Source organism: Lutjanus erythropterus, chromosome 6 (assembly GCF_056507025.1).
Source record: "Lutjanus erythropterus isolate fLutEry1 chromosome 6, fLutEry1.hap2, whole genome shotgun sequence".
NCBI classification, from domain to species: domain Eukaryota; kingdom Metazoa; phylum Chordata; class Actinopteri; order Lutjaniformes; family Lutjanidae; genus Lutjanus; species Lutjanus erythropterus.
In genome coordinates, this window is record NC_139322.1 from 4,559,880 (window position 1) to 4,587,064 (window position 27,185).

At 39.6% G+C, this 27,185-nt stretch overlaps 1 protein-coding gene across 1 annotated transcript in view; it reads right to left on the reverse strand.

Annotated features, from left to right (window-relative positions):
- Positions 1-26,513, reverse strand: part of cables2b (Cdk5 and Abl enzyme substrate 2b) — a 47,675-nt gene extending 21,162 nt beyond the window's left edge. The window contains exons 1-2 of the mRNA XM_084720318.1: positions 25,891-26,513; positions 271-366 (exon numbers count right to left, since the gene is read on the reverse strand). Coding sequence (XP_084576444.1) covers positions 271-366; positions 25,891-26,462 — 668 coding nt within the window. The 5' untranslated portion in view covers positions 26,463-26,513. The remainder of the gene's footprint in view (positions 1-270; positions 367-25,890) is intronic.
- Positions 26,514-27,185: the final 672 nt, after the last annotated feature.

Here is a 27,185-nt window from a genome sequence, read left to right on the forward strand (position 1 = left end):
CAACACTGTCTACACCTGGACAAACATTTGGCTGGAGAAGTGGAACAGTGTGATGTGTGGTACTTTCAGCTTTTATCTTGAACTTTATTGTCCCTGAGAGGAAATCTGTCTTCCAGAAAAAAACACCATGTTACTGTACACTGGATTAGACTTAAAAATGTTTTGATGAAGTTCATAAATGTTTTTAGACGTTAATATTTCTTTATAGCAACTGCAGAACAGTGTGTGTGTGTGTGTGTGTGTGTGTGTGTGTGTGTGTGTGTCACCCACCTGCTGCCTCTCGTGTCGTACTGTTTCATGTTTTTGATGAAGTGGATCTTCTTGGTGTGTCGAGGTCTGGGAGACCCACCAGAGAGGTTCCGAGTCCTACAGAGACACAGAGCGAGACAGACACAGAGATTAACTGAGGGTATCATGAATCATGTTGGGCAATAATCCATTACTCAGTTACTTATTACTATCATGTAACGGATTACAATTTTCAAAACAGTAATTATATTACAGTTTCTAAGTGTGCACGCACAGCTGGTCTGCGCAGGTCACACCAGCTGATAGTCAAAAAGGCTAAACAAAGGATGGAGGATGAGGTCTAATGGCATATTGATCTGGATCGATATATTGATTCAATGTTCAATGGTCCAATATGATTGATGCAAAGATCAATCTTCTTCCAATCATCATCTTTAAGATGCGCCTTTATTTTGAAATTTCCACAGCATGTCACAAACATCTGGAGGCGTTCAGTCATAAAATCATGATTTAGTTGCTTTTTGAGTTGACATCGACATATATTGTCTGATATCGATTGCAGACCCCTGAATTGATCAGCAGATATCATGTCATCTCCCAAAGAATTGATATATTGTATCATGATGGAACTTGTGATCTGCGCCCCTGGAGAAAGACATACTTTCCATTCGTGGAAGTATTGTCATTATTTTGGGTTTGTTTTGCTCCTCCAGAGAGAAAATGCAGTGAATTTGAAGGCCACACTCAGAGGAAGACTTTGTTTCCACCACAGCTGACATCTGGACAGCGACAACAAAAGCTTTCTGCACCCAACAGTTCACTGGATCAGCAGTTCAACTTTGAAACGCAACAACAACGTCAACAAGGTACAAAAGTAATATAGTAATATCATCCGTAACTTAACTAATTGGTTTAATACCAAATTATAAGAAAAGTAATAATATCCCTTTTTAAAAGGAGTAAAAAGTAACTTATTACACTTCCTCCTTACAACACATTTGAGTAAGACATACACACACTCACGCAGACAGACAAAATTAAGCTTAAAATCAAACCATGCTGAGGACAGCCTCAAAACTGAGGCTGTGTGTGTGTGTGTGTGTGTGTGTGTGTGTGTGTGTGTGTGTGTGTGTGTTTCCTGTGACTGTTTGCTGAAGGTCAGGTTATGAGCCAGGTTGTGCCACTGTGTCGACCTTGTGGATTAAAACAACAGACCTCGACATGAAAGCAGGCCAAGGAGCTCAGCTCACTGACATCACAGCAGTTACATAACACTACTGACACTGCAGCATAGAGTTACACACACACACACACACACACACACACACACACACACACACACACACACACACACACACACACACACACACACACACACACACACACTACAATTGCATGTTACGCACAGTGTGCATGCATCCCCTTTAATCCACATTCTCACATTTACATTTACACTCTTGGAAATAGAGGTGCTAACTAGAACTGTAGGTTCTCTGGTTTGTCCACATAGGAGAACCCTTTATATATCGTTTGCCAAGGGACTACAGATGGAAATTAGCCTCCACTTGGAACCCTTTCAAAGGCTTCTACCTAGAACCCAACATAAGGAGGAGGGTAGGAGGGTTCTACCGAGAATCCTTTTATATTCAAAGGGTTTCATCTAGAACCCACCAAGGGTGATCAAAAAAATACCCTATTTTAACACCTTTTTCTACAAAGAACCATACTGTGTTCTACAGATGAGGCCAAATTACAAGAACGCAAGAAAAAAGAGTGATTAAGGGAATTTCAGATAACATTTGAAATATGGATGAACATTTGAATATTTGAGGGTGAGAAACTTTTTATCTTTGAAAAACTCTTTCTTCCAAAAGGTTCTTACTGGAACACTTAGTCTTACAAAGAACCCTCAACAAACCCTATCTTCCAAAAAAAAGGGTTCTTCAGAAGCAAATGGTTCTAGGAAGAACCCCAGCCCCTATTAGGAAGAACCATTTTGGGGCCGTTATTTCAAACAGTGGGGCACATACATAATCTCACAGCACATAAACACACACAGCACGTTCTCCACACAACCCTCCAGCACACACACACACACACACACACACACACACACACACACACACACACACACACACACACACACACACACTAACCACAAACAGATGTTTCTCATATGTTGTTTATTTGCATAAAGAGGCCATTTCTGTGGCCCATACAGACAGATTTGCCTCTGATCGAAAACTTTTTCATATGCTTTTTTCTTTGAGAAATGATGGCATCAGCGTGCAGGAAGAAGCTCCAAACCCCCTTAAAAATATATAGATATCTTAAACCTGAATGAAGAAAAAAATATACACAGAATGCTGAAACAATCTGCATCACATTCTGTTAAAAAAAACATTTTCATATCAGCACATATCAGCAAACATATATGCTGATAACTACTGTATGTAGACTGATATAGCTGTGGTAGGCCAATATTGACTAGACAATATCACTCAGGCTTTAATATATTTATAATGTGATTTTCATGTCACAATATTGATGCTATAATCAATATGTTGCCTTGGTTCGGATAAGGAACAATATGACAACATGACACACACACACACACACACACACACACACACACACACAAAGCAGACTGGGACCCAAACCCCAGAGGAAAGCAGAGCAATAAGACCTTCTGCTGCGAAACAGAACTATTACACAACTGTGAACACACACACACACACACACACACATATATATATAAATGAACACACATGCTCACACACACATACAATACAGATACGCACACGCGCAGAGCATCTGTCACTGTTTTTTTATGGCTGACCTGCTGATTCCACAACACATGGAGTTTAAATCTCTGTTATCACTGCTGCTCACTATGACACACACACACACACACACACACACACACACACACACACACACACACACACACACACACACACACACACACACACACACACACACACACACACACACACACACACACACACTTCCTACCATCAGCCCTGAGTACTCTTAACAGGGTAGTGAAGCGTCTGTTTAAGGGAGCTGAGCGTTAGTGTGAGTGTCTGTATTGTATGCGTGTGAGCATGTGTGTTCAGTTATGTATGTAGATGCGTCTCCTCCTTCAGTCACGTTGAGTTGGTGGTCCTTTAACATTCCACCCAAAAACATAATTCACCCATTTGTCACAGGAATTGCTATCCAAGTGCATATATGAGTGGGCATGTACAGTATTTTCACACCCACGGATGATATACTTTGTCATTTAGGTGTTTGAATTAGTGTAAAATTCATCAGATTCACATTAAGTCACATCACAGTGGTGTCGTGACTCATACATCTTCAATGCAGCAGCAAGAAAGGGGTGACTGAGAATCTGCTTTACATTTCAGTCTTTTTTTTTCCTCTCCATAAATTCCTGACTGAGCAGCTGCCTGGTGCCTTTTTCAGAAGCACTGAACAAGACTCCTGCAGCACTTTTGGTCAGATAATTTTCACTCTGGGTTCATTCTTAGACACCTCTCCCCACAACTGACTGGGTTCGTCAGCTTGGACACATCTGGTAAGATGATGGTGAGTGCTGAGCTTTGTCTTTTCTTAAAACAGACACAGACTGTGTTTTCTAAAGACTGCATCAGATGCCATCTCACTGGCAGCGATCACATCTGCAAAAGGTCTAAAATGACACCAGTTTAGGCTCATGCACCCAATTTGACCAGTGATACCATCACTGTGACAAACCTGCGTAATTCTTACTTTTATGGCAGCTGCCAAATTGCTTCAATACTATCGAGTAGCGAAAAATACCCCATTTTTTGAAACCAAATTTCAGTACCCAAGGAGTAAATCTCATCAGCATAAGTGCGCAAAATCTAATACACGCTACACATCATAGAATCATGAAAGGGGGATCATTTTTTAGCTTTTTTGTTTACCTTTTTGGAGTTTATTTGGACCTAGATTGGTTGTATAGAAGCTGTGAGCACAGAATATCTACATCTAGGTTAGTCTGGACTGTACTGACTTGGAGTGACCACATGAATATGAGTTGTTCTTTTCTGGACTTTAAATACTTAAAAACCTGAAATCAAAATCTTTAAGTTTGTTGTTCATTCAACCTTTATAAAAGGCACAGCATGTGTTTTGGCACGTGCAAAAGAGAAAGTATAGTTGTCGACAGTTTGCATATTAACTACTTGCACATGTCTTGTTAATCTAAACTATTATGTAATACTCAGAGACATTGTCTCCAATTCTGCTTGGATATAAAAGAGATTCTCAGAGACGTAATGCTGTAAATTGATGTAATGCTGTAAATATTCATGTTTACATTAGAAAGTGACCCCAAAGCAGTTACATTAACAGTGTTTTCCCAGCTACTGTTTGGAATGTTCTGAAATTTTATTTTTAAAGTACCTATGTAAGTTTTCTTCCTTCCTGTGGCTCTGCTGTCAGTTATATTTCTAGCTGTTGTTCATGATGTTATTCTGTCATGTCGATGTTAAGTGTATTTATCGGGCCGCTCTAATGTCTGTAAAGACTCATTTCAATAGTTAGGCTGTAGAAATTTGCCTTACCAAGTGATAAGATGACTGGCTAGCCCAGCTGCCTCGCTCCGTATCACTGAACAAAGTTAATGTGGTCACTGCAGTTAAGTATCCACACAGTCACACAGAGAATTTCCTGATCTCAGCCTCAACGATCGGCAGTCTGAAACAACATCAACATCTGGTTTTGATCAGTTCTTCCTAGAAAAACATTTTGACATTCAACAACAATCAGAGAGATCTGTCATTGCTACCATGTGAAGCACAGGACTGTGTTTCTTATAAATATTGCATTGTTTTTTTTTAATCTATCACCTGAGATAATACACAGACACAATAGTCCTGATTCTCTGCGGCTCTATGTGTATGATGGTGTATGTACGATTGAATGAGAAGTGAATGTGCTGATGGAAACGGAGCACAGCATCAGTTTAGACACTACATCATTCAGCTCCAGTGAAGCTGATGATCTGTCAGCCTCCTCTGGATAAAAATAAAGATTAAAAGTAAGAATATCCAGAACACAACCGCCGCGGCTGTCACTTCTCCGGTCAAGATTCTAACTTTGGTAACTACTGTAACCGCGGTCACGTGATGGAATATTCTCAGCATTCCATTTCCATGGGAACCATCATCCACAGCATTCCGGAATGCTGTGGAATGTTACTACTGTGTGGGAATGGATGATGATGATGATGATGGTGGCTGGTGTTTAGGTTAAAGACAAATATGGTCACAAGGGTCGACACAGTGACACATTTAGGGTTGCATGATCCTTATTACAGCCATCAGTCTCTGCTGAAGTGTCTTTGAGCAGGACCTGCTGGAACCAAAGCCTAAGAGAGTTTTCTTCTTCTTTGTTTTCATTTGCATCTTTGTGAATCATTTTATTTTAAATTCAAGCATCCCATAAATAATGAATAATTATCTGTCTTTTCAACCGCACTGGGGTACATATCTAATGTAGCACATGAGTAGGGACGGATGTCGTATGCATTGTTTTGATAACGTCGCCATTATGATACCCATATTTCTGTACTGATGACAAAATGAGAAATGAGGAATACGAACATATTTCTCTACAAGCCTGTTTGCATTCAGCAAAAGAAAGCAGTTTATAAAGTTGCTATAAACAGGCCATACATCAGGCCAGCAATTTGTCAGTGACCCACAGTCGCCCTTTTTGTGGGAAAGATCATAGTTTCAAATAATGAGATAAATGGCTGAAAAGCTGCTGTGTAGCAGGTTGTAAAACAAATAAACAAACCCATCATGAGATCTGGCTCCCCATCCTTCCTGGAAAGGAAAAGGATCCCAAAAGAGCGAAGTAAGAATGTCTGGGCCTCCAGAGAACGGCTATTGTTTATTTTGACAGCAGTATTAATTCCCTTTTTGATGATAGTAAATATGAATATGATTATTTACGCTGAATAAGAGACTAGGAACATTTTACAACAATCATCAAATAAATTTAAATTTGAGACACATAAGATACATGAATATTCACTGTCAGTGTCGGCTGCTGGAGTTCAGTCATAACGTTACAGCACAGCAGCATCAGACTGACGGAGGACTACGGCTGACCAATAAACCACAATTAATTAATGTATCACAAACGCTCGGGTTCAGGCGAGGTCACAAAATAACTAGACATGTCTATAAAACAAAAGCTCATTAAACTCTAGGACTGCAACTAATAATTATCTTAGTTGTTGATTAATCTGTTGCTTACTTTCGCAATTGACAGATTAGTTGTTTGGTCCATAAAATGTTAGAAAATGGTGAAAAATGTTAATCTTTAAGTACAAGATGATGTCCAAAAATGTCTTGTTTTGTGCACAACCAAAGGATATTCTGTTTACTTTCATAAAGGGATAAAAAGCAGTAAATATTCCACATTTAAGAAGGTGGAATCAGAGAATTGTGACTTTTTTTTCTTAAATAGATTAAAATTAATAGATTATCAAAATAGTTAGTGATTAATTCAATAATCGATCAATCACTTGACATGAATGCATACAAGCTGGTGAAAATCATAATTTAAAAAACACATAAAATTGCCTTAATAGGATCAATGGTTTTTGATTCCCTAAAAAGTAACGCAGCCATGCTGTTTTTGGTGAAGTATCTGTATGTGCTGTTCTGACTTATAATAAAATAGCCTCACACTACCAAATCTGATAAAAATCTAACAAGACATTCAATGCCAACTTACTGGACGCTGCAGACACATTTGTGTCTGTACCAAAAAAAAGTATTAAGGTTTCATAGGCAGCTGCACTCACAAGGTACCACTGGAGAATAATGAGCAGTGTTATTCAATGCCTCAGTAATGATCAACTCAGAAGCTAACTTATCTCATAATTGACAGCTACAGTGAGGATAACAATTATGACTTAACAACATGTTTGGACAGACAACAAACAAACCTACACACACAATTATGATCGTAAAGTTCTTCAGCACGAGTGTGACTGATATTTAACAGGACGTGTTAATTATAGCAAATGATACACCGGCACAATAAACATCCCTTTTAGTTATCTCTAAATTATTTTCTCAGCTAGAAGGAGTCTGTGGAAAATGCTGTAGTCATAAACATCAACAATTTCTGGGTAACTGTGCGATAGCTGACGCCACTTCTCTTCCAGTCTTTCTAAATCCGTCCCAGTATCGAAGCTGTGGATCTGCAGACTCATTATCACAACAGTCTGACCAGTGGCCCATTTCCATGAGAACCAGCCGGCCACATCTCTCTGGGATGTTGTGGAAAATTTTCCTTCTGTGGGAACGGAAAAATCCAGTTTGCAGTTTCCCTCGCCGCTGAGGATGATGATGATGATGATGATGATGATGATGATGATGATGATGATGATGGGTGTTTAGATAAAGACACATACTGCCTGCATGCTCACTAATATCCTGAGGGTCCTGGTGAGCTGGATGAACTTCACTGTCACGTTCTGAGGAGATACTGAGGACACTGAAGCAGTAACCTTTACAATATCAGTCCATCTATCACCTGTCCAGGTTTTCACAAAGATTTTTTCTAGATACCATCTTGAAAAAGGACGTTTAGACCAAAACAAGCTCAGATGTGTACACATAATCTGCTTTTAGACTTTTTAGATTTTCTGAATGTGACATTATTCCGTAAATATTTTTAGCTCTGTGCCATTAAACTAAAGGCCAAACCAGCCAAAACAAAACAGCAAAGCTTTTCACTGGAGTCATGTTAAGTTTTAGCTGATGCCCTTTTACACAGAAACTTAATATGTTTCAGCAGGTAAGTTTCACAATATTTCTGTTGCTATGAAACAACAAATAAAAGAATTAATGAACACGTGAATAAATTAATAAAAACAGCAGATTTCCTTCATTTGACCATCGCAGTGAGACAGGGAGCAGACAGGGTTTTCATGCCCTGCTCAAGAGTTTGTGGTGACAAATTATCTAGGATGATCTCTACACAGTTGGGCTGCAACCTAAAATTATTTTTATTATCAGTTATTTTCATGATAAATTACTGAACTGAACTGATTAATTAATTATCAAAACACACTGCCTGGCCAAAAAAAGTCACCACCTGGACTTAACTAATCAAACAGGTAAGAGTCTTCCATTGGATAATTACTGCAGTGATTAGTATGTTTCAGCTGACAAGAAGTTATTTAACCCTAACTGATGCAGTGAGGAGCTTCTCATTTCTTAAACAACCATGTCAGAAGACAAAAGACATTACTGAAGAAATTACTGACCTGCATCAAGCAAAGAAAGCAACTTAAAAGAATGATGAAACTACTAAAACTGGGTTAAGAACCGTCCAACACATTATTAAAACCTGGAAGGATGGTGGTGAACCATCATCTTCAAGGAAGAAATGTGGTCGGAAAAAAATCTTGAATGAAATGTTTGGTGAAATCAAATCGTAAAAAATTAACAGTAGAACTCAAAGCTGTGTTTAGTGAAAGTAAGAACATTTCCACAAACAATGTGAAGAGAACTCAAGGGATTGGGACTAAACAGCTGTGTGGCCTTAAGAAAACCACTTATCAGTGTGGCTTCAATTTGGTAGGGTGCATAAAGATTGGATTCTGGATCAATGGAAAAAGGTCATGTGGTCTGATGAGTCCAGATTTACCCTGTTCCAGAGTGATGGGGGCATCAGGGTAAGAAGAGAGGCAGATGAAGTGATGCTCCCATCATGCCTAGTGCCTACTGTACGAGCCTGTGGGGGCAGTGTTATGATCTGGGGCTGCTTCAGTTGTTCAGATCGAGGTTCAGCAACGTTATGAGCCCAAAAACTGAGTTCAGTTCACTACCTGAATATACTGAATGAGCAGGTTTTTACATCAATGGGTTTTTAATTCCCTGATGACACGACATATTCCAGGATGACAATACCAGGATTCATCGGGCTCAAATAGTGAAAGAGAGGTTCAGAGAGCATGAGACACCATTTTCACACATGGATTGTCCACCACAGAATCCAGATCTGAACCCCACTGAGAATCTTTAGGACGTGCTGGAGAAGACTTTACACAGCAGTCCGACTCTCCCATCATCAATACAAGACCTTTGTGAAAAATTAATGCAACTGTGGACAGAAATAAATGATGTGACACTGCATAAGGTTATCGAAATGATACCATGGAGAATGCGTGACGTAATCAAAGCTAAAGGCGATCCAATGAAGTATTAGAGTGTGTGACTTTTTATGTTAATGCTGTTCATTTTGCAGTGACACATCGCCAAAAAATACTGACTTTAGTCATGAGACAAGACAATAATGATGATTTAATCAAATAAACACTACAGCTTTAATGTTTCTGTGATACGGAAACAGTGAGTTTCATGGCCACCATAGGCTCTCCTACACAGCAGGGAGGGTAGAGTGAGACGAGGTGTTTACAATCTGCAAGCTCACCACTAGATGCCACTAAATCTACACACTGGTCCTTTAAGTAACATTTTAAATGCAGCACATGTAAGAGAGTATTTCTACACTGTAAAACTGCTACTTTTACTTAAGTAAGTAAAAGATCTGAGTACTTATTAATTGATTTAAATATTAAAGAACATCTATGTTATGTGTCAGAATTGCAGTATGATGTGAAATTCAGACTGAAATGACCTTCAGCTCCATTAAATCACACAAGACACAGGAACTCTGCGGGTCAGGGCCCAGAGGCCACAGCTGGCCTGTTTTTGGGGACTGTAGTGATGGATTTGTCTGGGACGCAGAGTCATTTTATCCAGTTTGAGTCATGAACAACTCCAGAGTCACACTAATAATAGCTGCTGTCGTTTTAGCTTAAAATAAACCAGTGCAAACACACACTGTCAGAGCACTGTATGCCTAAAATAGAATAAAAAATGATTTCTGTTGAATGTTTTTATTCTGTACTCTTTCGGCCTGATTTCAGCTTTCTCTCATGTGTCTCTTTTTTTTAAACTTCCTTTTTTTCTCTGGTCACTTGTTTCATTTTCTGCCCCTGGCTAAGACTTTTTAAGGCAGTTTAAGGATCTGCCAAAACCCTGTTTTAATTTTAAATCGCTGCCCTTGAAATTTAAACAGCATCTTTACAACCTGGAAAATTAGGTCAGTTAAAACCCTCTCTATCATCTTCCTGCATTCATCTTTTTGTGCTGTGAGCTGTGGACCAGACTGAACCACTGAACAGTCTGTCACAACACTACAAAGAAAATGTCAGATTATCCAGGAAGTCTGACAAACAGCTATGATCTTCTCATCTATGCCACTGCCACTTTTAACTCGTCACTACTATCTTTTTTCTTGCCTTCATCTCTCCCTTTATCGCTCCAAAAATATCTTCCTTCATTCCAAAATTGTAAGAGTTGATGACAGGAATCACAAGTATCTTTCTATTTCTGCTTCCCTTCTACCACAAACTTTCAAAGTGCATGACATCATGAAACTGAATGTTTTTTGATGACAAAATGAGACTGGATGCTTTAACTTGAAACTGGATGATTTCGTGAACAATAACTGACCCTATGTTTCAAAAAGTAAGATGGTATGATGGTAAAATACAAGAGTCAGAGTCTTTTCCTGAGCCAGGAAGAACTTTCAATTGCATTCAAAATGCAAATAAAGACAGATTCCTATCTGACTGACTGTGTTTATCTCTGCATACTGAATGCAGAGTGGTGTTCAGGGTTTAACATTAACCATGACTCGATGGCCTGTGGCTCTTCCGCAATACACAATATAAATCTTGATATACATATTTTCGCAAAGATAACATACTGAAAATTCTAATACAGTGCAAACAAATGTTGTTCTTATAGAATATTACACATTAATGTAGATTAGGCTACGCAATGGTATATAAAGTAGCTACAATAAGCAGGACTGCAACTAAGAATTATTTTCATAGCAGATTAATCAGTCGATTATTTTCTCGATGAATAAATTAATAGTTGTTTGTTATAAAATGGGGAAAAATGTCAATCAGTGTCTCCCAAAGCCCAAAACGGCATCCTCAAATGTCTTGTTTTGTCTCTTTAACACAAAGCTATCCAGTTTATTTACATAGTGGAGTAAAGAAACCAGAAAATTTTGACACTGAAGAAACTGAAATCGGAGAATTTTGACTTTTTTCCTTTAAAAAAAGTAAAAAAATTAAAAAATTAAAAATTAATCATTACAGCTCTAAAAATAAGCACAACCTTGAACATCTATAGCAGTAAAATGCAACGTACACATTAATGCAGCAGTGATATTAATCAGGTCAGCGTGGTTCGTTGTGACAGGGAGCTAGTTAGTTAGCCGCTACGAGTCAAGCTAAAAACAACTGAAACTGCCTAAAAATCAGAGGTCTTCCAGATACTTCTCAGAGCTGGAAGCAGCAGGTACAGTAGCAAACGTGTTCAGCTGTTTATAACTGTCTGTAAGCCAGTTACCTTGCAAACAAAAGCCCACTGCTCTGAAAATACACACTCTGGAGTTTGAGTACAGTGACTGTCATTGCTCACTTTAACAGTTATAAACATCCACTCCTTCTACAAGATTATTAATGATTTCTTATGACACATAAATAGACACCATCTCATTCAGCATCAATTACCCCTATTATTCAAGGCCAGAATAGAAATTTCAAAGGGGTGTCGCCCTGCAGCATTTTATTATATATTACAGCAAATATATTACAGATTTCTCCTTTAAGTTGCATTAAATTGTTTATCCTGCATGTTTTACCTAAGTTTATATTATGGTTTGGTGTCCTTTGGTGCCCAGTGCTTAAAAATATTAGCGTCTGTCCCTGGGTGTTGTACTTCATGCTATCCTGAACATGTCACTGTCTCTGTCCTGCTACGTCCTGATTCGCCCTCGAGGATCAATGATATTTGCTTTTGTTGCGTCTTGATGGACGAGCTGACAGCTGCTTCCTCCTCGCATACAGGTTCCACTGATCAGAGGCAGAGTGGTTTAGCTCAGAATAGACTCACTCACTCACTCACTCACACACACACACACACACACACACACACACACACACACACACACACACACACACACACACACACACACACACACACAGCAGGCAGCAGCACACACCACTGACTTATATCAACACACAGCGACTTAATCTCTGCAGATCTCTTCCTCTGTAGGGACAGGAATCAATATTAAGGTCGTTCAGCATGTTGATTTTAGATTTTTTTTTTTTTGTGCTCATGCTCATACACCACTGAACTGAACAAGTTGCTTCAGTTACAAACTTTTAATGTTTGGACCGTTTTATGCCCCTAAGATGCTGAACAAAAATCACTTATCTGATCTACTCCACTGTTTAAATCCTCCTCCATGTTTGTAGTCAATTTAACTCGCAGTCAGACTAGTTTCACCAGTCAGCTACTTACTAACCTAGCCTAGCATCACTACTGTCACTATGGTTACCATGCAGCTGAATATACAGCAAGAAGAAAATTGGCGGTTAAAATGCTGACCCGAACTTTGTTTGTGGTATCCACATGCAGCTCTTTTTTCTTCTGTACCACTTAATATATTGCATAGTTACAGTCTCATATCCATTTACACTGTATGAGAAAGATCTAAAGTCAGACAGCCACTGTACAGATTTTTCACCCTGAATTGGTCTCCTCCAAATAATTTTCCAATGTGGACAAATTTCTGGCACATCAAGAGTGATCTGATGAATAGTTTGATGGAGGTCAAACATCTGACACATATCTGAACAACTTCAATTAATCAGACGGAGGACGATGACAGGATGTTTCTTCTGTGTCAGGTTGTTGGAACTGAAGCTGTGCTGAAGTGAACTGCTGGGCTGATTTCAACTGCGGAAGTAGGTTCAGTTATGTCTATAACTGCTTTCAGAACTGTCCTACACACACACACACACACACACACACACACACACACACACACACACATACACAAAGCTTTACTTAAATACCTCTCACACTAAATCCTAATCACACACACGTACACAAACTGTCACTGACCAACCACCAACCATAGATTAAATGTTCTGTTGTCTAAATCCTCATCGCGCATGCACGCACACACGCACAGCTGCCTGCTGTGTGTAAGAACACTCTGTCTGCACCTCTGACATTGACGGACGGATGCTGGACGTTCCACAGATTACACTGCAGGGGCCTCTGACTAAGCGACACACACACATAGCTGGCCTGTTGTGTGTCTTACATCACAAGATTAACAGACTCCTCCTGCTTCTTCTCCTGCCTAATCTACAGAAAAAAAATCATCCTGCATTTCTTATCCCTCCTTTTCTTCACGAAAAAAAACAACAAAATTAAACATTTACCGTTGATGTTAACCCTGCTGCAGACCAAATAACCTAACAAGGCAGAGACAACTTGAATTCAGCCTACATTAGTTGTATTTCTTAACTGAAAGACTCACACGTTAATGTGTGAATACATCAGATTTCCACTCAGTCCTGGTCATACTTCAGTTATAAAAATCCTAGTGGGCTGCGTGGTTGTTGACAGCGCTGTGAATCGAATACTCAGTCACACTGGACGGTTATAGAGGAGGTGGTATCGACATCTTGCTTAACAGTAGTTCAGCCGACTTCACAGACAGTTGAGAATGCCAGAGTGCCAAACACAAACAAGCTGCGTTACCCTTCCATGTGCTGCCCAGTAGGGGTGGGAAAAAACAATAAAGTCATATATGGCTCAGTGTGGCTCATGGACCATTTCTTCTTCTCTGCCATGACTAATTTTGGTTGTGAGTTTCCAGCAGTATGGGAGCATGAGTTTGACATCATTTTAAAATACAAAACCATCAGAAAAACAAATCAGCATTGATAAAAAGGAATTGATGAGCTCAGAGTCATTCTATTCCGATGGTTCAGACCATTTGGTTCTAAACTGGAGCTGGTTCTCCGTCCTGGTCACTGGCCTCGTTCATGTCATCTTACTGGTTTCCCACTGAATTTGCTATAGTTTACTGGCCTCTACCTACCTCTGTGTATGTTTCCAGGGTATCTTTGATAGATTGTGTATAATCCAGCTCTGCTGATGTGGTTGTCCTCACTCTGACTACAATCCCAATATTATGTAATCTGGTTAACATGTTTATGTGACAGACCAGATTAAATAAATCTGGTTATAATGGACTTATCAGAGTGTATGCAAACACACTGTATGAATATGAAGCAGGGCATCTTTGGAGAACGATATACTAGTTCAGCTGATTCACTCCTTATAAAAAATGGCAATGATTTGAGTATTAAAGAAGAAGGAAAATGTCCTTTTATCAGCCTGTTGGAGGCATTAACACATTCACAGAATCCTGCAAACCAAATGTGATTGATAAGACTGTGTGGGTGTGTGTGGGAGGAGTACAGCGATGAGTATCTGTTCTCTAACCAGACTAGACACACATACACACGCACGCACACAGAAAGGTCACAGGAAAACTGCCGCCTGCTCACACTGATGGCGACAGGTTATCATCAGAAATTGAATGTCTGCAACTAACGATTATTTTTATCGTTGATTAACCTGTTGATTATTTTCTTAAGTTTTTTGTCTATAAAATGTCAAAAAATGGTGAAAAGTGTCGATCAGTGTCTTATTTTGTCCACAAAACCAAATATATTCAATTTACTGTCATAAAGGAGCAAAGACACCAGAAAATCAATGAATTTTAACCTTTTTTCTGTAAAAAAAAATTACTCAAACTCAAATTAATCATTTAATAATTGATGAGTCGATAAAACGCTGCAGCTCAGGCCCGGAGCGGACACAGTGAACCTTTGTCTCGTTGAGTCACAGCCGTATTTGTCTAAATTTCAGGGCCAGTCACACTCCTTCTAAATGACTGAACAACCTTAGTTTGACTTTAGTTGTCTGACGTTGTGTGGACAGAATTTAGCAAACAATCTGAAAAAGTTTGTGCAAAAAAAAAACTAATATTTTTTATATATTTGTTTGTACAGAATAAAAGAGGGAGAGAAATTGTGTGTGTGTGTGTGTGTGTGTGTGTGTGTGTGTGTGTGTTAAGGGTGTGGAGGAGAGTGGGGTTCAGCTCTGTTTTCACTGGAGAGGCATGCATGTTTAAACACACACACACACACACACACACACACACACACACACACACACACACACACACACACACACACACAAGACATACAGATGATGTCAGTCAGATTACATCTCCTCTCTGGGTTCAGTGTGTGTGTGTGTTAGTCCAGAGGGTGTGTCTAATCAGTGTTCCTGCTGAATCTGATAAGTTTTCTGCTGCAGGCAACAAATTCACCATGAAGTTTTGGGAACAAAGCAGCTCACTGCTCCAACATATATTCAGCCAATGTTGATGTGTGCGTGTGTGTGTGTGTGTGTGAGGGGAAGGAGTTCAACCAAAAGGGGAAAAATCAAGACAAACTCATACATGAGTGCAGACAAAACATCTTCCTCACTCCAAATCACACGTTTCAAGGTGGTTTTAGCATGAAAATTAAGTAAGTTTTGAAATGTGATAATAATAAACGATCAGTATCGAGAGAGAGAGACAGACAGATGGAATATGAAAGAAAGGCTGATTGACAACCAGGTCAAGTTTGAACAACCAAACCCTAAAACTCTGTTTACTCTGCTGGGTGAAAATAAAGGAGGGGCACTATGAGAAAACATACGCACAAAGAGCAGACAGAGAAAGCCAAACACTTGACAGCCCTGCTACAAATACAACCTTTGCAGTATTTTTTCTGCATTTTATGTGGAATTATAGACAGTAGAAAGAAAACAGGGCACACGCTGTGGACACTGCAGTTCATGGTCAGCGATATGGAACAGATAATCTACATTATCACTTTTATTACGAGGTTACTTATCAAGACAAATCAATAAACTGACACAAATTATTGCTTCGAAAAAGGGTTTTGTCGATTTGAAAATTATTTTATTGCTCCTGAAGGGTCTATGATCAGAACTGGGCAACGTTCTGCTACAAAGAAATAACAGACCTTAGAATACAGCAACTGACCAATCAGAATCAAGTATTTAACAAAGCCGTTTAATAAAACCGACTACAAAATGTATTATAATTTCAACAATAAGATGAAATCCAAAGTGGAGCCTCACCGATATGTTTTTGACCAATATTACTGGCCAAATTTTTGCTATTTTGACAACACATATACCAAGACTGATATATCTATCAGTCTTGGTATATGTGTTGTCTGATATGTGCCATCATGAAAACTTTTTTTAAACAGAAAATAATGAAGATTGTTTGTATTTCTTAGCTTTATAGGCAGCATTTTATCTATATTTAAACAACAAGTAGTTTTTAGCTGACCAGATGAAATGAGCCTGAGCCAGTGAGTCATATGTTAGCCGGCTAAAAAGAAGCAGAGGGATCTTTATTTCCATAATTTTACTTTTGACGTTTTACTTTGTGGTTATTATGGTGGAAACACTATGGCTTTTGTCCACAGGAGACTACAAAATCAACAACATATGAAAGTTCTTTGCAGTAGCTTCAGTCTAAGTGTAATGTATACCTTTATTTTGCTGAATTTGTGTTTTTTATTTCTAGTAATTTATAGGTAAGACGCTAGAGTTTAAACTGGTTGATGAACGATGTGATTAATAAAGACAGGATTAAAATGATCATGTCCTGATCACAGCAGCTGTAAAACTGTGTCTGTGTGAACAGAGCTTCAGTTTCTCATGAGGTGGTTATTTACTGACAAGCTCAGTCAAGCTGACCCGCACTTGTTCTTCCTCTTTCTTTTTCTGTTCAGATTTATCAGCCAATAAGTGCTGTCACGTTCAAGTTCCTCCTGGCAATAAAAGAGCCTCTGAGAATCTTAGATAAACCCTAATGAAGAGAACCTGAAACTCTTCCAACAAACATCCCTGATGTCATCCGGAGTAATACCAAATCCTAATTTAAACCAGGGACAACCCTCGTTACAAAACTGGAATTAAAACCAGGGAAGGCCCTTATTACCAAATCCTAATTTAAACTGGGAACAACCCTCATTACAAAACCGTAATCATCAATGTGGAGTTTTCGACAGTCCACGTCACTGACTCCATGAGGTCATTCAGGAAACACTTGACCTTTCCAGGGGGAAGTTCAGCCAAACTGGCCTGACTGAGTGTCCTCACCTGGCTGACAGGCAGGTCAGCATAGTTTTAGTGTTTCCCCTTGGCATCGCAACTGACCTGCTGTATCAGTCACAGATTAACCTTACACTGATACAAACAACCCTCAGTGTGTCCTCTGTTTCTTGATTAAGACAGGATTCATTCACATTATTGCCAAAACTACAGAATATTGCACATGGGTCCACTAAGATATTGATAAAATATATGTGATGCCTGTCTGTAGCTAATAAAGCAGCTGCGCCGTGCACACATGCACAAGATTTTCCCCAGGAAACAGTTAAACCAAGGTGGTTAGCCACGCAGATCATGACAAACTTCATCTCTAAGTTAGTAAATGACAGCCTGAACAACAGCCACACTCTGCCTGGTAAATAGTGCCTGTGCTCATTTCCTTGAAAAGTTAAGTTTCATTTCATTAAAGTATTGTTTTGGTTTGTGTTGGATGTTATCTCTTGATAATTTTGAATTTTCATTTATATAAATAATAATATCTAGATTAAGTATCAAAATAAAGCTTTAAGCTTAATAAAGTCACAGTAATGATGCTGTGACTGAGCAGCACCTAATCACTAATACTGGCTGTGAAATAATATATTGATGTTTTGCATCTTAGCCTGATACTAATTGAATTCATGAGTTCCTAAATGTGGTGTATCAGTGGAAGGTTTATCTGAATCTGAGAGGACAGCCGAGATCCTGTTAACTAACTCAGAATAGCAGTGTGCAGTGGAAACAAACTGAGCAAAGTGCATCATGGGGAATCCTCAGTGTCATGGTCGGTTTGGTAGACTATGTTCTCTCAGCAGCTGAATAAAGCTAAATACAGCCGACGCTGCTCACAGGAGACACTAATCCTGCAAAGTTCACACTCAGGTTGATCACTGAGGACTTGACCTGGTGCCTTAATTGGAGTGTGGATGCAGTCAGGCTGAGTATAAACTTGAATCAGCAGGTGGAAAATTAAGATACATACTGTAGGGCAAAGCTGAACATGGAGAACTCTTCTGCAATGCATAGCAATGAAATATCAAAATCGCAATATGGCCAAGTGCAATAATCCAGGTTGCGGAAGCTGAATTTGAAGGAAAAATGTGTGACAAAACAGCATTATAATGAAGTACTGCAGTGCTGCAGAGGCGCCCTGCCAATATTGCAATTGCAGTATCTGTGAAAACAATTGCAATATTATTTTTGTACCATATTGTGCAGCCCCAGTAAAAACTATGATGAAAAGTCTGACTTTGAACTTAACCAAAACAAAAGGGACTAAACAAAAAGGTGCAGTTAGTTACTAAATCTGTCATATCTACGGAGCAAATCTGATCAGAAAAGAGGCGAACAAGCTGCCTGAAGCAGGAGAAACAGTGAGTCCTGATGCGACTCGGTGCAGCTTGTTGTGTTGAAACCGGTAAGGGAAATCATGCAAATCAGCGTGGCTTGGTTTGACTCTGTGTGGCCAAAAGTGCCAATGGAAAAGCCCTACAGGAGCTGTCTCAGAGCTGTGCCTCAGTTTAAGGTTTAAGGTTAGACTTAGCTTTAGGTTAAAGTTACAGTAAAGATTAAGTGTACACATGGAGTTTGGGAATGTATTACATCACAAAGTCCTCACTCTGAATGCAGTGCAACCATGTCGTCTCAGTTTTTGTCCTCTAAAGAGTTTGAGGCTGTTGTAGTTTTTAGCCAAACTCATGATTGTTTAATGTTCAGTTTAGAAAGTAGAAACAGTTTAGTAAAAACCTCTCCTTGTCCCAAATTCTAAAATCAGACACAGCACAACAGCAAAAACACATCCTGCTGAACTGTGAATTCTCTAGTTTCTTTTTCTAGTACTTCTCTCACACATGAAAACATTATATAATACCATCAAGCTTCTTGTAAACTAAGCAGCTTGGGAACCGATGGCAACTTTGCTGTTCTGTTCACACTTTAAAATGCACAGAAATCTCCCAATAAAAGATGCAGATTCACTGAAGGTGAAGATGTTGAAGCTTGTGCAGAAGCCGAACAGCCCTTTGGACACAGTGAAGGCGAGAAATCAAAACTGTAACCTACTGCAACCACAGGTTCAAGCCCGTCAGCAGCCACAGAGTGCACAAATTACCAGCCAAGTGTCCTCACTCACTGTATATGAGAGCGTCTGTTAAACAGCTTAACTGTTGATACGTGTCAGTTAGTGTGCGAGTGTGTGTGAGTGTGTTCATGGGCAGGCTAATGAAGCAGTTGGCTGGATGGTTAGCAGGCTGGCAGGACTTCACACACTTGGTGTTGTTACAGACAGAAAAGCTAAACAGAGCGTGACTGATGATCATATCTGATGACGGCCAGCTCCATCACACCAGGAAGTGTGTAGGTGAGGAGATGGCTGCTTGTAAGTGCAGCCGCTTTAGTCCCAGCCAGCACAGGAAACTCAACATTAATGTCCTCGGCAGCGACAGAAACTATAAGCTATAATTAGAGATGGGCGATATGTTGAAATTTTCGCCACATGCCATTCCATCAACCAACGGCTGCCGATATATTCACGCAGGTGTTTGTGTCCGTGTCAACCCCCTTCCCTGTGCAACTCCTCCAGAGTTTCAGCTGAGAGATGTGTGCAAACTGCGACATTGCGCCATTTGTATTCACTGTCTAATGATAAAAAGAAACTCACAAGTGTTAACGAAGGAAATATTCTGATATTCATTGTCCTTGTTTCACAGAAATGTATAACTTCTAAATTCAAGTTTCCCTCTTTTACTGAACTAAGGCACACTTTAACACTTTTGTTTTGTTAACGCATCATAAAACATTCAAACATGACAGAAAAACAAGATAAAACACACCAAAACTGTAATGGTTAGTCTTTCCACTGTTCAAACAATCTTCGGCTCTGGTTTGGTTGAAATAAATCCATAGTTCACCACGTTAGATGTGAAAATATTCTGGCTCTACAGGCTATTTTCCTCTCACTCGTCCTCCGTGTGTGTGTCCTGTGCAGCTGAATGAGTGCATCACTGAGGAGCAGCGCTCGCTCGTTCAGACCATTAAATCAACTGAATAAAATAACAAAAATTGCCCCACAAAATGGCAAAGGGCATAATTTCGTCATTCAATTCTAGATTTTTGTGTGAACTTTGCATATGAATCCCTCAGTTGTGGGCAAAAAATATTTTATAAGGTCATTCTTGAGTCCATGTGGATGTTTGTGCCAGATGTAATGAAATTCCCTTGAGACGTCCCTCAGATATCACGAGAATGGGACAGACATGAAGTTGACCTTGGACCACCAAATTCTGGTTCAATTAATCATTGCAGCTCTAGATTAAAGGTTTGAGTGGGCTGCAGGAGAATTTCGGATTTCATCTTGGGCTGCAGCATTCTTAAACTCAAGAGTGGATGCACTAAACAGTTTATCAGTTAATTCACAAGAATAATTGCTTGATCAGTCTGTCAATTACGAAAACAACAAGAAGCTGCAGCCCTTTGCCAAGTCTACTTGCTATAAACTAGTACTTAGTGTGTAAAGTACACTCCTTCTTAGTAAGACTAACATTAACCATGTTTGCATGAAATACAATAAAATATTAGCTTATATGTGCAGCACCACAGTAAATAAACAAAGGTCATACAGCAGGAGCTGTAGATGACGGTTGGTGACTGCTGCAGCAGTCTGACTGATGAGCTCTTATCTGCTGGTAATTTCCTGGCCTGTTGTTAGGTGTAAATAGGTTAAGCAGTGTTTATCGCTGCAGGGCTGACATTCTCTGGGTTTGATACGCTGCCAATGTGGTGACGAAGCTGATCCATCCATCAGCACTCACACAAGCACAGCATGTCTGAACCACTGCCAGATGAGCGAGCTTCACGTACACACACGCTCACTTCCTTACACAACCACATTCACACAGTTATTTGTCAGAAATTCATCTTACTCTTGCTCTTTTTCGCCTGCATCTTTCTGAGCTCAAGCACCTCGTGTCTGTCCCTCTGTCTGTTTGTCTGAATTTCTCCGTCTCTTAGCAGAGACCATCCAAACTAATCCCAAGTAACAGTAGTAAACACCCAAATGAAAAGAATTCTGGGTTAGTGTGCCACAGAAACAGCTTGACTTCATGATGTCTGTTGGTGGTTTTTAACCGTCACCAGGTTCACTTCCCCTCGAAAAAGCCATCAGCTACCACTTTAAAAATGATGCTTCCTATTAGACTGCAAATGCAACCTGAGAATAAATCTATGGCTGGATTTTTTGCATTATGTATGTTATATATTCTAATTTTATCAGAGATACCAAACATCTTTAAGTTCATAAAGACGGTTTGGGTCTGTGCTTTAAAAGGGGAAGTGGAGGGTCGTCGCGTTCACTCCCCACCTGCAGATACTGTTCAGCCTGACTAAATACTCATGCTATTTTGATGTTATGTAAGATAAGCTTAGAGGGGGATCTGCAAGTCTGATGATAAAACGGCTCACAGATGCTTGTTAGTTTAGAGCTCTAGAAGAAAACAGTAATCCAAAGTCAACCTAGAAAAGCAAAAATGCATAATAGTTGTTCAGTTTATCTGTGCTAGTATTACTGTGAAATAATATGCACAGATTGGTATGGCCTGACATGACCAGGGTGCACAGAGATGGGCATTGTTGAATCGGTATTGGTGTAAGGAATGTAGCAACACCAAAAACGCAAGATACAATAATACCATGAAAAAAAAGTCTATGATATGATATTTACGGCAATATCGAGACATATATTGGCAGTATTGAGATATTCAATATCTGCTTAAATTCTCAAATGCATTAGTATTTAACAGTGTGCTAGTAACAACTAGGGCTGCATTATTTCGACTGAAATTGCAAAAAAGTTGTGGTTTTGTGACATTTGTTGGGGTCTGTACCAAACAAACTTGTTTTCTTACATCTGGAGAACAATGTTTTTTGGCCAGGGCATCTCTGCAACACTGCATTACTTCATTATAATGTTGCTGTCTCACACAGTTAACATTTTAAAAGAAAAAAAAATGTGATTTGGCTCTGGCTATGTGATTTGGATAATGCACTTGGCCATGTTGCAATTTCAAGAATATTGTGATTAACTGTGCAGCCCTATTACAGACTTCGCATTAAAGATCTACACTCAATCATTTGGTGCCAACTTTAAATACTTGACATTTTGATCATCAAAAATTTCAATAAACGATTTATAGAATTATTCACTTAAAAACACCAAAAAATGCCAATCAGACATAGACAATTTGAAGATGTCAGTTTGGGAGCTGAGATTTATTTTCTGACATTTCATAAACTAAAAGATGAATAAAAAAATGGAAATATTAGTACAACATCTAAACTAAGTACATAATAAAATTAACAAAATCCTGATTGAAATGGGAAAACACACTATGAGAATAAGTCAACAAGACCAAAATTATCTGACAATAAAAGTTTTCTTAACTTAACCTGATGACGCTGCAGACACAATTTTAATTTTGTGAAGACAGCAGTGAGGGAAATGAGCACAAGCCAACTTTGTTATCTCTTTTTCCAAAGCCAACATGAAAATGAGCTACTAAGACATAACAGTGCTCCTGAACTTATAATAATCCACACCCCCACCTCCCAACGTCAGGTGGCATTAGTCACTTGAGTAGGATCTCGTTCTGAGGAGTCGTCACCTGAGCCTGTGTGGGCTGCAAGACGTGACTCAGTACATTAACATACAGTAAACGCTCCCAGTGCAGTCTTACCTCCAGGCAGGGAGGGAACAATGAATAACAGTGGATACAGAAAAACGTTACATCACGACCAGTGACACACTCTTTAACCTCCCTTGACTGTGAAATAAAATTATTCTTAATATCACCGGAACGAAACCACAAACACTAAAGGGAGCCGGAGACTTACAGCATCAGATCCAATGTCAACATGTCCCTCAGCTTGAGTGCAGAGTGTGAATACTCAGAACCAAAGATAAACTGGACCAAGCTACAGTCAAGGGCTGGTCAATATATTGATTTTATATTGATATTATGATATCATCTTGGATTTTGGATTACATAATATTGTGATATGAGAGACGTGTTGTCTGTTACTGGTTTTAAAGGCTGAATTGCAGTTAAGTGACTTGATTTTCTGAAGGAGGAATGGGAATTGACAAGATTTTATTGATGTTGATGCCATTATTGAGATTGCTTATTGGTCTGGTTCTCCTTATTGATTCTTGATCATTTATCTGTGTGGAAAAATGAAGCCTACACACTGTCTAATTACGTTACAGTCTGAAAATGCTCTCTGCCATGACGACTTCTTGATGCAAATTTCCAGCAGTGTAGATGAGTAGTTCTTGACTCAAATCCCCTGGCTCAACCAGTCTGATCTACCTGTTCTATTATTTAGTTTTACCCACTTAGCCATTGTATCACATTACTTATGATTATTTATCGAAAATCTCATTGTGTCAATAATTGTTGAAAGCACCAATGGATCACAGCAGCCACACATCATGTCCCATGACTACTTTCCCCTTTGGGTGATACCATGCACTGTAAATGCGGTCAAGATGTTACTGGGTAGAGCAGCAACAATTAATCGATCAAGTTTCTTTACTTCTCTGTGACAGTAAACTGTTTGTTATGTGGGGGTTTGAGGAGGAGGACGTGGGCTGATGAAGAATCAAAGTGACTGTCCCTCTGCGATTGTGGTCCGACTGGTCTGGCTGGGTGACTCATCTCAAGGTCCGCTGTATTAATGGAATACCTGCGCTTCCTTTTCCCACATTATTGAGTGTATTTCTGTTATCTTTCATGTATATACACCTGCCGTATTTCACCATCCAACCAATGTTTGGCGAGATGAAAGTTAGCTTTAATCTCAGTCTGGTAACATTAATGTTAAATCATGCACTCAGCTGTTAGGTAACTTTGCATAAACACTTTTACAGGGTTCTTGTTTTAAAACGTGTCAGATGGAAACATTAAAACATCAGCTGAAGACTTCTCAGCTGACTCAAGTCGAGTTAGCAGTAGCTTACATCAGCCAGCTCCACTCATGAAATTTGCTTGTGAGTCATTATTTTAGATGAAAAAATCCACCATCATCAGCTAGAAATGAGAAGCTGCTTTTGTTTACTTCTCTAAGGAATCACAGACCTCGTGTTTCTACAATTACACCCATTTCTGATGGAAAATCTGCCACGGTTATCACTGTAAATGGCATAAATGCAGTGCAGGAATAGAAAGTTTGGCAGGGGTGGCAACAGTAACTAAGAAGGGCTGTGGTTAGCGAAGGGTCAGTTGCATCTAAAGATGGAAGTGGATCAGAAAAACTAAAGTTTACACTGAAAAAAGAAGTACGGTCCTACCATAAAACACCCACTTTTAGCATGAAGTTTGGTTTAACAGTATCAAAACATCAAAATAAAATGTCTTAACAATATATAAAGTGACAGATGCCTGAAATACATTACCTGAAGATTCAGTAAGGTAGTTATATGTTAGGTTTGTCCACTTTGATGGAGACAGACTGAAAGGAATCCCCATTTCTTTAATTCTTTGTCTGTAACGACACCGATCGTAGATCGGCAAAGACATGTCACAGTGTTTGATTTTGCCCATATTGCCCAGCTCTTCTTTATACACTATTGAGTAGTAAATGTGCATATTAAGATCTAGATAAATATGGTATATAAGACCGCAACTAATGATTATTTTCATAGTCAACTAATTGGTTGATTATTTTCTCATTTAATTGATTAATAGTTTCTTGCCTATAAAATGTCAGCAAGTGGTGAAAAATGTTGATCACTGTTTCCCAAAGCCCAAAATCACGTCCTCAAATGTCTTGTTTTTCTCATAACCCCATCATATTCAGTTTACTGTCAAAGAGGAGTAAAAAACCCCAAAAATATTCACATTTAAGAAACTGGAGTCTGAGAATTTTTTTCTTAAAATACATTACTCAAACCAAATAATCGAGTATCAAAATAGTTTGTGATTAATTTAAGCATTGGTTAATAATCAATTAATCATGGCAGCTCCAATAGTATCTTATGGCATAGCCTAAAAATATCAAAATATTATTTAGAAGCCATACCATCAAACTCTACTTTATATAGGCTGCTACTGGGAGTACAGTAATGCATCATAACCTATAAGATCATCAGTATTTGGTATGTTATTTGGGAGAGCAAGTGTGATATTGTATATCAAGGCACAGCCAAATAATATCGAGATATTATTTATAAGATAAACCGTCCAGCCGTCAGTCTACCTATGGACAAGTTATGACAACAATCTCCTCCCTCAAACTTTCAGGTAACGGTGAGACATTCAAGCTAACAGTGATGTTTTTAAGGTGAACACCGGCCACAAAGATGCTAACTGAGCCGCGTTTCAGTGGCTGAAACGACACGCCTGCTCAGCCGGTAGAACAAACACAAACAGCCGCGTTGTCTCACCTCTGTCTCGGCTCTGAGGACACCGAGTTACAGCTCTGAACTGACAGCAGTGTGGAAGACTTTCGCGGTCCCAGGGGCGACGGTAGCAGGCTGCTGTTTGACGGGGACGGGGAGAGCAGGTTACTGTTCCCCGGCGAGGGGAACGAGCCTCTGCGGCACTCCAGCAGCACCTCCGCGCTCCCCACATCGTTGAAGCCCGTGTCCGACGGCAGGACGAGGATAGGCGGTACCGGGAGCAGTCCGGTCCTCGGTGCCGAAGAGGGGTTCACGTTCCCGCAGCTCGCAGACGCTGCCAGGCTGGAGAACGTCCCGTAGCTGCTGTGGTTCGCCGGCTCATGACATAAGCCCAGGTCGGCGTCTTTATGGTGGCGACTTCCTACATTGTCGGCTGGATTACTCTGGACCGGCCGTCCGTCCAGGGAGATGTTACTGAGAAACAGAAGAGCGGCTTGTCTCCGGCGAGAGTTCTCCCGGTTCCTCCGACCGTGTTCCCGGCCACTGTGCGGTTTCTTGCCGCTAACGGCGGCCGTTATCGCAGCGCTGTGTTGGCCGCAGGCAGCAGCCGCCGCCATGGTCTCTGTCCCACTGAGGAAGTCAACTGAAGGATCAGCTCAGACCTGCAACTGTCAAATCCCTTTTACGCGAGACCGCTTTACGCCCTCCTCAGCTCTCATTGGTCCAGACCAGAATACGTAATGACGTGTAGCGTCAGGGCCCCCGGGAAGTTGTTTGGCCACGCTGTAAAGTACATGCCGTTACAGAAATGTAAATATCTGAAAACTGAACATAAATGGAAATATATGGAATCAGATTTTTTTTTTTAAATAAAACATTATTTAAAATGCTGAATAAGTTACATAATTGATTCCAAATTGGGAAATTAATGGGTTCACAGCAGGTTATCCAGACATTAAACAGAGGAAATACATCGCAATATATGAACATAAGGAGACACAACTATACTATAGCTATAAAAATAACACACCAAGTAACAAAAAATACACAATATAAAATATATGCAATAATACACAATAGATACGCTAAAATTATGCTAAACACTATTCAGTTACTTAAGGCCTGTTTACCCCTTTTCTTTCTCTTTGCGCTCCTCTTAAAACAATTTTATTGTATTTTTATTTTTTTAGGAACAGTTCACCCCCAGATCAAAAATACATATGTATTTTTTCCCTCAGCCTGTAGTGCTATTTATCCATCTAGATTTGTATTTTGGTGTGAGCTGCAGACTTTTCACAGCCTGCTTTCTGGAGTAGAATCTACCAGAACTACTTTCCTTC